At 40.6% G+C, this 12,130-nt stretch overlaps 1 protein-coding gene across 1 annotated transcript in view; it reads right to left on the bottom strand.

Annotated features, from left to right (window-relative positions):
- Nucleotides 1-12,130, bottom strand: part of EXOC1 (exocyst complex component 1) — a 63,531-nt gene that overhangs the window by 11,425 nt on the left and 39,976 nt on the right. The window contains exons 9-14 of the mRNA XM_004706333.2: nt 11,247-11,352; nt 7,110-7,154; nt 5,738-5,901; nt 5,092-5,199; nt 3,100-3,176; nt 2,256-2,484 (exon numbers count right to left, since the gene is read on the bottom strand). Coding sequence (XP_004706390.1) covers nt 2,256-2,484; nt 3,100-3,176; nt 5,092-5,199; nt 5,738-5,901; nt 7,110-7,154; nt 11,247-11,352 — 729 coding nt within the window. The remainder of the gene's footprint in view (nt 1-2,255; nt 2,485-3,099; nt 3,177-5,091; nt 5,200-5,737; nt 5,902-7,109; nt 7,155-11,246; nt 11,353-12,130) is intronic.

The raw sequence follows: 12,130 nt of genomic DNA, 5'->3' as shown, positions 1-12,130 counted from the left end.
ATCTAATAGCACACCCTAGAGGTTACCAACCCCACGTCCTTGGCAAGTCAGCCAAATCACATCATTCTCAAAGGTTTACAAGGGCAAATCTAGGCCAGTAAAGTGCGAGGGATCACAAAAAGCAAACTGTGGGGTTCCGCTGGGCGGTCTTTGCTGTGTAAGTTAATATCTCATTTCATCTCTGGTTCCGGCTTGGCTAGCTTTCAGAGCCCTGCTCTTTTTGGAGAGCACCAGATATGCTGAGCTTGGGCACCAGAAGAAACCGCAGAGCTCGGATGTTGTCTGAGCCATTTTCTGCAGCCAGCTGGCAGCCTGCCTTTTGCTCGCTTCACAAACTCATTCCCTTTTCAACTTTTCTATGCCTCTGCTCTGGTCTCAAGCACTCACACACACAACTCTTACCGAGCACATGCACTCCACCTGTGAGAAGACCCAAGTTAAACTCAGAGACAGAGACAGAGACAGAGAGCTGGCTAAAGGTAAGTCCTTTGGAAATACATGCAATTTAGGAGAAATTGTGAATTTATGCTTTTTCCTGGGTTATGGTATTACAGTAACATTGACCTTCTTCAATAAAATGTTATTAATTGCTACTATTAGTCCTGCCACCACCACTATTAGCTACCATTTGTTGGCCATAAGTTACTCTGGGTCAGGCAGTCAGGCGAGCCCAGGTCTCTATGTGCCTGCCATCACATCCTTTGCTTTGACTACTGTGTCTTGCTGGGCTGAGAGGCACTAGACATGATTACGCTTTATAGGTAACAGCAATGAAGCCTTTATAGTTTGAAATGTGGAGTCCCCTCATCAGTCAGGGTCCCAACGATGTCCGGTGGGACTCATTTCCTTAGCCTGTGGCCATACCTCCTTTTCCTTTTGATTCTCTGCCTGCAGTCAGGCTTCGAGGTAACCATTGCCTCTGAAGAAGTGAGGGGCCCACAGGAAGGACTTTAAGGGATCACATTTTCCTAACAGTTCAAATGCAAGCCTAACTACGTGAATGCGTTTCCGTTAGCTGGAAGGAGCTTGAAGAGAAACTGTGCTTGAAGGGAACAAGGAAGAAGGTGACACCAGTGCTCATGAGCGGCCTCTCTAAAGAGGCAGCACTAGGCCCTGGGCAGCAGAGGTGGCGTCCCCACGCACCTTCCACCTCAGCACCACGTTCCCATAGCTTTGAACCGTGTCGATGAATGCTTTCTGTGAATGTTCTTGTATGTCTTAGGTGTTTCTCGGTGTGACTGGGTAGGTTTCACTCAAAATATTTTCCCGTATAAATTATCATCCTCTACTTTCGGATGGTGTGGAAACCAAGTCAAGGAGAATTTAGAAGGGAAGGTGGAATAACAGGCTACTGAGCTAACGGTTAAGCTTCTACAGTGGACACAGATTGCTTTCTATATATTAATAATCCCAATAAGCACTATTTTTAAAAGTATAAAGAATTCCACACATTATGAGTCCTTAATATTTTCATTTCCAATTACCTAATGGATATTTATAATCTGGCTATAATGTAGAGGTTACACAGTGATGTTCGTGATTTTATTAACTAAAAACCAGAAATAAATTTCAGACCAGAAGTAAATCCTTTTAAGTCCATTAATAAGACGGCATTTTCTGAGGACCTGGCCCACCTCAATTTATATTTACATGTTTACCCAAAGCTAACAGACAATAAGAATACTGTTAAAGACTTTTTTTCTTATTAGCTGGGGGGTGGGCGTGGGGGACAGGATGATTGTTAGAAGTTCTATAAGAATGATTTATCCTTAAAACAAATCAAGAAAAAAAAAAACAAATCAAGAAAATTATTAAAGTTGTTCAAAGATAATTGAAATAATTTATGAACAATTAAAATTTTAAGCAATTACAATAATCCAACTTTTGATTTATTGTTGGACTAGATTAATAAAGAAACAATTAGTCCAAGTGGATAGTCAGTTTCAATGGCTGCATTAGGTCCGTGGTCACCACCCATACACCAAGGCATCAGAGAATCACCTGGAGGCCCTCTTAGCAGCTGCTCTCCAGGCCCCGCCCCGGGTGTTCATTGAGCTGTAGGCACAGTGGGTGCAACAGAGAAACGGAGGGCGGGGGGTCGCTACTCAGCGATCTTGCAACCAGCATCCTGCTTCATGGTTTGTAAGGAGGGTGACCAGCCCACCTGCCAGTCAGCTGGCAATCTCTTCAATACGCGTGTCTATATTTCAAGCCATAAGCTAGAATCAAAGCTATTGAAAAACAAACAAACTTACAATGCACTTGTCAAAGTTCCTTTTGACGGTCACCAGAACATTCCCCAAGGTCGTACTCAGGAAGGACGCGGGGTCCACGTTCTGCGCAGTCCAAACGTGATGGCTCATTTTGACGAGCATGTAAAGGGAGTTGAAGCTATCGATTTTGTCTCCTAAGGCGATCAGGTTGTTCAGTTCTGGCTCAATGCAGCGGAATATTTTAATCATCATTTGGCGGATCATATCTTTCCTGGTCAGAAAGCATACAAAATATAGAAAGCTCTTGCAAGCTTCAGGCACACACATCTTTCACATTAATCTACTTGCTTATTCAATATGGCGAACGCTTTAGCTTTCATGTGGCAAGTTTCTAAGTATGACGGGCCCATCGCTCAAGCATAACAGCTGTGAGGATGCTGCAGGACCGGCACACAGGTCTCGGGGACCGGTAACCGACTGCATGGCATATGACAACAACAGAAATACTCCACAGGTTTCAACCTACAGATCTAGTTCTGCAAACTCAGTTTGGCCGCTCAACGTAACTGATCATTTGTACAGATGGGTCCTGAGATGCGTCTTTTGGTATCTGAGAAATACACTGCAATTCAAAGGCTACCTTTCTTCCAAGCAAACATCAGAATTGATTGTGTTTGCATTTTTTCATGTGATCAGTGAATCAAAGAATGACTCAAGCACAGTTTTATGCAGGGCAGTAAAATGTTCAGTAAGACAACAGCTGTGCACGCTGGTGCTGTGTGGCTGGGTCAGACTGTCATCCATCCCCTTCGTGAGCAGCCCTCCTCTAGGCTCAACTGAAATCCCAGCCCCCCCCAGTAAGCCGCAGACAACAACCAGCACATACTCGGACGAGACAGGCAGAGGCATGCCAGAGTTATGCTGCCGAGAAAATGCTCCTCCATCCAGATCTTCGGCTTCACTCTGCAAAAGGGATTCAGGTTCTTTACATGATAAAAGACCAACAATTTGACCAGTTTAGAAAGTAAAAGCCTAGACAGTCTTAAAATTCCTAGGAGAAACTACATGATGAAAAAAAATCATGGTTTTAAAAAGTCGTATTGCTGATAAAGCTGTACAACGAAATAGGCTCTTTACGAATGTACAGCTAGAGGTCTAGTAACTTTCAGGAAAGAATAAAATATGGACAATACTCCATCAATAATTCTAATATGGAGAATTTCAGCATTAAGAAATGCTATCAAAACAAGCTCCTGGTGAGCTACCCACAATTGAGGAATAGGAGGGAAATAGCTACTAAACAAAGGGCATTAGACAGTTGACTACAGAAGATTAAGGGCATAAATCTGACCTGAACAGTTAAAACTTTGTCAGCAGATCCCCCTACATGCTGGACCTGATCTGGTATTCAAAATTTTCCATCTGTTTGGTTGGTATTGTTTGTTTATATTAGGGCACACTTCAGAATCGTTATGTCATTGGGGGTCACCTTCTTGAAGTTGTGTTATTTGTTTTTCTGTTTTTCAGAAACGCAGGATTGATGAACCAATAGAGGCGGCAAGTAAAATAAGGGTTTTGGGGTGGTGGTGGGGGTGGTGGTGACAGTGGTGGTGGTGGGGTGAAGGGGAGATGATGTCAAGGGGTCCATGTAGAAAAAGAATGTTTGGAAACGGATTGTGGTAGCAATTGTACAATTCTGCTAGATGTGATTGAACTATGGGATGATACATGTATTGAACTACGGGATGATACATGTATTATTCAATCCCAATTCAATCCCAATATGGGATGATACATGTATTATTCAATTCCAATTAATTTTTTTAAAAAGGAAAGAAAAACTGCTATCAAGAATCCTTACAGAGGCCAGTAAGTTAGCAAATTTAACAACAGTAACACAATCCTTTAATGTCCCCTTCACTCTATGGGTACTTAGAAAATATCTGCTTCCCGAGGTGTAACTTTTTGTGGTGACTTTAAAACTCACTCTACTTACATTATGTTTGTATGTTTTTCAAGGTATTCTGGCAAATCTAAGTTTATTCTTATGCTTCATTAGAGAAAGGAGGAAGAGGCATTTTTCCTATGCACTTTACAGATGAGAAAAACTGGGAACTAAATAATTGGCCTAAAGTCCCATATAGTTCGTTAAAAAGTCAACAAAGATTCAAACCTTTGGAGTTCTCACTAGATCAGTAGTTTTCAACCTTCCTAATGTTGCAACCCTTTAATACAGTTCCTCATGTTGTGGTGACCCCCAGCCATAAAATTATTTTCGTTGCTACTTCATAACTGTAAGTTTGCTACTGTTATGAATTGGGCAACCCCTGTGAAAGGGTTCGTTTGACCCCCACAGGGGTCACGACCCACAGGTTGAGAACCGCTGCTCTAGACCATCTTTTTGCTAGAGCATGGTGTACTCATTTGAAAACATTTTTAAATAAACTAATTATAATGTTTCATGGTAACTACTACCAAGTGAAAACTGCTATTTAAATAACAAGAGAACGTTAACGCGAGTTTAAAAGGCACCTGCAAAGAATCATGAGCATTAAGTAACGAGAGGTGCCAACATGCTCAGTTGATCAGCTACTTACACGAGTAATTACATGAGAAAAAAAGAACTTTACTACTCTTTGATACCAGGTTTTCTTTTATACCCAGGTTTTTCTTTTCTTTGCCTGCTACCAAGTTAGTAAAAGTTTAGGCTTAAGACATTATTGGATATCAAATTAGATCCCCAAACTCCAACGATCATTGTTTTTAATTATCTTTTGGCATGACAAAAATCTGCATGCTGGTCTTTCTTTTTGTTCTGATTTTGAAACTGGGATAATATAGTAATTACAATAGTAGTCAAAATAAATGTGAACCATACCATAGTTCCAGGCATACTTTGGTGTTGCTGTAGTTTGAAAAATTTACTTATAAAGTCTTGTTCCGCCAGACACAGGGGCTCCAGTTCACTTAGCACCTGTTCAAATATCTAAAGAAAGTCAAAAGGTCCTTGGGTGTGAGAACCGCACTCCGTGTTCAAGGGTAACGCTTGCATTTACTTCCCGTCCAACCTCAGAGGAGTTACAAGATGTACTTCTTGCAAGACTGACTGGTTGACGGACAAATACAGTTTTAACAAGGCTGAAAATGACTGGGAACATACTAAAACATTGTTATTGACTTTTAAATCTGGAAAGAGGTACACAAAGATAGACTTTTTAGACTTCTTTAGTGCAACGTTGCTAATTCCTCTTTGCGGTTGCTTAAAGACTTAAGATTTTAGTAGATGCCAACACTTTATGATTTACAACAAACAAATTTTAATAAGCATCTAGTGTGTCTATATGACCGGGAATGTACATTTTGGCTTACTAATATTCTTTTGGGATTTAGAGTTGGCAAGTTCCTGTTTAAGAGTGCCAACAGAACCCGAGGCTTCCGACACGTTTACACAGAGCAGCAACAAACTGCTACCAGACAGAAAATGCATCCGACTGTCCAAGCACACGTGGGTGGCTTAATTTTACCTTATCAAATTTGGTTCTGTCGGCGACATCGAGATCGGAGGCGGACATGTTTCCCATATCCAACAAGGAAGATGACTGAGATCTGCGGTTCCCTGAGCTCTGAACACTGAGCTTATTCAGACTAGAAGTAGATCCAGTTAGTTTCCCAGAGCTTCCATGAAGACCTAAGAAACAATCAAACTTTCAAAGTTGTGACCTCCAGGAATAAAAGCGTCCTCGCCTAGGTCAGGGGCTCTCTTCCTTGGTCCTGGACTCCCAGCGCCTGATGCCACACTGTGTTACAGTGCCCTCTACTGCCATTACCATCTGCGTCCTACTGCTCAGCAATTGTACACACAGCAAAAACTGCAGAGATTCATTGACTAAGGCTGAAAGGGACCTAGGAGAGCCTACGCAGGCCCATTCACATGATAAAAGTAAAGCTGCCTGATACTCTCTCCAGCCTGAAGTAGACCAGGATTTCTTTTTCATTCAAAAGACAAGAGTGTGAGACTTCTTGTGTACAGACTTCTGAGTGTACAAATGAGTATTACTTGGTTCTATTTCTGAAGAAAATTGTCACATCCCCCAATGACTTGTCTCCACCTTAAATCAATAATACTAGGTGTAGTCATATGAAACTGACACTCCTTGATCATTCTTGACCCTTGGACAAGCCAATTACATATGGTTCAAACTACAATTCTTCAAATACTAAAAGAAGAGAAAAAAACGCCCTGGCAACTTCTTATATTTAAACTACAACTAAAATGCAATGGACCCATCACCAACCATTAGTCTGGGGCACCTGTGTTTGGGTCTAATCCATCACAGCCATGAGGAAATATGGGGACAACATGGCAAGATGCTATGCTACGTATGTCAAGGAGCTAAAAGATTCCATTTTTACACCCCAAAAGTTGATGTTCCCATTCAGAATAAAACAAACAGGAAGTAAAATCATTTGGAATCTCCCTGGGTCGCTCTCAGTGAGCCTACAGTACTGCTGATGGTCAGAGAAGGCACAGGTTATGCTGACACAATAGACAAACTAAAGGCAAACTTCAAGTCGGTTGCGTAAAATCTGACCATCTCGCTAAGAATTTTATGAGTTTTAAAACATTGCCTGAAAATAGAAGTAAAATGGTTAAGCCTTGTCATCCAGTTCTGACACAGCGTCCTACCACTGGGCCTATAGTTTAACTGCAGTGCGTATTTCTTGGGTATAGGTATACCATAGGCCATCACGTTGGCACTCTTTCGCCAGCACCTAGACACTCAGAGCAATCGGTATTTGGAGTCTCGCCTTTTCTCAAGACAAAGGACACATCTCGACACACTGAACAAGTACACATGCATTGAGAATACCGACGAGTACACCAAGCATACTCACTCTCTGCTTCCTGTTTGACAGCACTCTCTTTTCGAGGCAGTGTAGCTGCGATGGATTAGGTTGCAAGCATCAAAGACAAAGACAAGTTAATAAACTGCATTTTGCACAAACCATGCACAAGAGGAAGTTAAGCTCTAGTTTAAAAGACACATGCAAGAACCACGAGCATCGAGTAATGAGAGGTGGAAACACGTGTTTAGTTGGCCAGCTACTGTTGGAGAAATTCTGAGAAAAAACCCTACCAGGCTTTTCATGAATTGTTTTTATGTGTCCAGGTAAAATGTCTAGGTTTATTATCTTGTCCCCTCCCCACACAGTTAAATCACTCTTATTTTTTTAAGTTGACCAAGGCAGTGCGCTTAAATTTAAACGACTATTGAAATTTGTAGCTTCTTGAGAAAATATAGTTTGTCAGTATATTTAATACAGTATAAATTCAGGATGAAGCTGCAGATTTACACAATTAATGCATTGATGGCCTCACATTCTGGAAAGGTCCTGAAATGAATCTCCACTGTACCAAATAATTTTATATTATATATGATAAAATAGTTATGTCAACAGGGCTTTAAAACCATTTAAAAATTAAATATCCAGTTTAATTACTCAGTAACTACTTATTAAACACCAGGCATGAAAGGTATGCATCATATAACCAATTATCAAGAGATGGGTGAATGGGAGAGTAAAATTAAAGGAGCTAGTGTAATAAAGGTATAAAAAAAATCTGAGCAAATTTAGGGTCATTTGGCATTTCTTTTATTCTAAAACTTCTCTACATATTTATTAGATCAAATTTGGGTTATCGTATGAAGTACTCTAAGCTCAAACTGGAGTTAATGTCAAAGAAGACAATCAGAATGAATGAAGCAGAAAATTAAAGAACACTGTAAGTTAGCCTAAAAACATTTTTAAAACAGAAGGATATGTCAACTGACACTGCCCCTGAAATATAAAACCAAAGGCCAAAGTCAAAGAATAAACTACGTGTCACACTAGAGAGATGTGTACCTTCCCATCCTCAGCCAACTCAAGCTCCAGGGAATACTCTTAGTGGCAAACAGAGATCTTGGCTAGCTACCAGCTAGCCATCTGAGCAGTATCTTCAATTGGCCTCAAGCTGCTGCTAAGCTATAGTCAGCATGCTGCCTCAAGATTTGGGGAAAACTACTAATCCCCTGCAATCTGCATTGATACACCCTTCCTTGCTGAAAGTAAAGAGCCTTGAAACTCTAGTTGATGAAGACTAATGACTTCACCTTAATATAAAGAAAATAAAAATCCTCACAACTGGACCAATAAACATTATGATATTGAAAAAAATATTGAGGTTATCACAGGTTACATTTTACTTGGATCCACAATCAATGTCCATAGAAGTAGCAGCCCCAAATCAAATGATGTATTGGTCTGGGCAAATCTGCTGCAAAAGACCTCTTTAAAGTATTAAAGAGGCAAAGATGTCACTCGAGACTCAAGCCATGGTATTTTCAATTGTCTCAATGCATGAAAAGGCTGAATAACCAATAAGGAAGACTGAAGACAAATTAAAGACCTTGAATATGGTACTGGCAAAGAATATTAAAAATACCATGGACACCCACAAGAACAAACCAGTCAATCTTGGAAGACGTAGAGCCAGAATGTTCCTTAGAAGCAAGGATGGTGAGACTTCATCCTATGGCATGTTTTCAGGAGGGACCAGTTTCTGGAGAAGTGGACCATTGCTGAGCTGAGGGTCAGCGAGAAAGACAAAGACCCTTGAGATGGACTCACACAGTGGCTGCAACAATGGTCTTAACACAGCAACAACTGTGGGGATGGTGTAGGACCAGGCGGTCTTTCGTTCTGTTGGTACACAGGGTTGCTGTGAGTTGGAACCAACTCGATGATACCGAACGGCAACAGTGCTAGGTTCTCCAGTTTCAGAGCAAAGCTTCATGCTTCATGGACCCACTACCAACTGCCATCAAGTTGATTCTGACGCATAGTGGCCCTAAATAGGGTTTCTCAGGTTGTAAATCTTTATGGACTACTAGGGCTCCTTTGTGAAGTTGCCAATAAAGACTCAGGTACGAGTAAAAACAAAACAAAACAAAAAACCAGAAACAGAAACAAATTCCACTGCTGTCAAATTGATGCTGACTCACAGAAACTCTGTAGCACCTCAGGAACTGCCTCCACGTTTCCCACGGAAGGAAGGGACCTTCAAGAAAGCACGCTGCCAAGTCTGTCTGTCTGTCTCACGTCATGGCTTATGGGTTCAAAGAGCCAACCATTCAGTTAGAACCTGGGTGTTTAACCACTACGCTACCAGGACTCCTTCTGATACTAGCGGTGTTGTTATACTAGGTGCCAATAAGTTGTACAGCCCAACAAGAGGAACTAACTTTTTTTTAAATTTAACTCTCTGAATTCTGTTTATTGTTTAATTCTTTTCTTATAGCTAATGATATAAAATAATGAGCTGTAATTTTCTTGACTATCAATTATCACAAATTACTTTCCTATTCTTTATTTCATTTAATAGATACATAGAAGAGATGAAATTTTTACTGTTAAAATTACAAAACTACCCTTTAAATGTATTTATGTTAATTGAAGTATTTAGAAGATAATTAAAAAACTTAAGGAGAAAAAAAAAACTATGTGCTTGAAAGACTAGTGCAATGATACTATGAAGACATCATTATACTTAAATTGTATTTGTGTTTTTAATCATTTATCTCAATGTGTACCTTAGGCTTGGGAAACTATTATGTTACTGGGGTTTATGACCTGCTTGGGGTGGGGGGGGGATTTTAGAAAAATTTCTCTTTTACTTTTACTTTTCATACACGGAAGAGGAGTTTTCCTACAATAAAATGGTTCACTAAAAAGTGGTGACAAATATACTTAATGAAAACATTAAACATGTAACTATACCAATAAATATGCTATTCACTTAAAAAAAGAAAAGCATAACATACCCACAGTGAAAACAGTCACAAGGCTAAAAACACACTGCTGTTTAGGGACATTAACCTTTAGGATGAGTTAGCATTTCTGTTTCCAACAGCCTACTGTCCCAAGATTCTTAATCAGCATCTTCGTCAAAGTGTAGCACACTTGAATCTATATGTACAATCAACACAGCTCAGGTCACGGTTTTTAATAACTGTGAATCACAAAATAACTTTGTAGTAAAGATGGCCTTCTCTGCCCTAAAGCAAAGGGGTGGGAAATGTGTGCTCTCCATTTGGAGTCCTGTCCCCGGATCAGAGAAGCGGCTTTACTTAGGGCATAGGCTCCTTTCAACAGGCAAATGCTAAACTCATTCTTCTAAAGGGGAGGGATGCAGACACACTCGGAGGACATGTCATAGCCCTTGAAGGCCAGGTTTTGTCCAGAATAAGCACAGAACTCCATCCAAATGGAACTCCAGGGATGGGTACATGCAAGAGCAGAATGTGGCCTCGGCAAACCACCATCCTCACAACTTGATACTTTCACTGGCTATCTTGTCAAAGAAGATTTTTATTTTTTGGTCCATTGAACATATTTAGAAGGTTAAAAACCAAAAAAGCTTTAAAAATCTCTCTTTGGAAAAACAGGGATGATCAGAGGAGAAATTTTGGTGACATCAGTTTAGTTCCTTTTAAGGGAGAAAAGACAGAAAAGCATTCTTGATTCAAAATAGCCAGTGAGAAGTACGGAGAAGCCAGGAGTCACTTTCATGTCCCTGCAGAGCAATGACTTGGAGGCCAGTGACTTGGCCTCAACTTGTCCGAAAAGTTCCTTCAGGGACTTAGAAACTGAGCTCTCAGCATGTCTCTTATGCTGACAAGTTCTCCACAGCTGCACCTCGTTGTCTGCTCAACTGACTTTCCTAGATAGACGTGTGCACTACAGTGTGAACACAACTGCAGACGGGTCAGAGCCCTAGACGGCAGAATTCTAACTGGTAAGAAACCTATTTGCAGATAGATGGGACATCTGTTCTATGAGAAGCACCTAAGCAGTAAACCGATGTAGTCAGATCTAGGCTCTCATTGATTCTACTGTACCTTCTTCCACCTTAGACTTCTCTTCCCTCAGGTGGCAGATCAGTCAGCGCTCAATACGAAGAGGACAACGGGCTGAGGTGCCCGGGCTTACCAAACTTCTTGCTTTCTTTGGTTGTCCCTGTCATCTTGATCTTTGCAACTTCAAAAAAATCTTTGATTTCTCGCTCATACAGTCGTGATAAATAATCCATGTAATTCTTAAAATAAAACATGTACTTCTTATTAATCAAGCAAGGAACCATTTTCATTTTTTTCAATTCCCCCCACCCCCCTAAGTCCTTCAGGCTTGCTTTGAATTTTACAATCTGAAGTTCTGAAGCATTTTTTAGGACACAGACTATTTCCTGTCTTTAAAAAAAAGAAAGAAAAGAAAAATTGGCATCATACAGTAACAACCATGTACAAAAATCAGAAATCAAACATCATCCCGGTTGCGCTTCCATGTTTCCGTATTACCTGTCGCACCTTGGAAACGCACTGCTCAGGCTATCTGAGTCGGAGCTACTTCTGCACCCATGGTGCAGATGTTTCTCCAGTCTCCACACTTTGCGTTACGCTTGTGCTGTATTTTGTCTTCCTGATGTGCCACAATTTAGTAACTCAAACTCTTAACGCAGGACAGTGAAGCTGTTTCAGTATTTTACTACAGTAGACCATTCTACAATAAGCTGTTTGTCTCTGATGTACTGTTGCCTTGGAAAAGTTCCTAAGAGTGGAATTCCAGTGCCAAAGAGGATGAGGGTCTTTCTGATTCTGTACGCTTTTGCTCTGAAGATGGTCATGCAGATATCCCGGGTCAGGCAACCAGGGAATGCATTCAGTTTCACTGACCTCTTATCGGCATGGGTATTACCCCTGGACGGGTTACTTTCAGTTAAGAATTTAATTACTATGATCTACAACTTTCAAAATGAAATAATCCATTCTCTTGAAATACACGCAATTCAGTTTAACTAAAATGAAAACATCTATTAT

Source organism: Echinops telfairi, unplaced genomic scaffold (genome assembly GCF_000313985.2).
Source record: "Echinops telfairi isolate 266 unplaced genomic scaffold, ASM31398v2 ScPeMD7_7468;HRSCAF=8506_0, whole genome shotgun sequence".
NCBI lineage: Eukaryota > Metazoa > Chordata > Mammalia > Afrosoricida > Tenrecidae > Echinops > Echinops telfairi.
The sequence above is the reverse complement of the archived record's forward strand: the minus strand, read 5'-3'. Positions and strand labels throughout refer to the sequence as shown.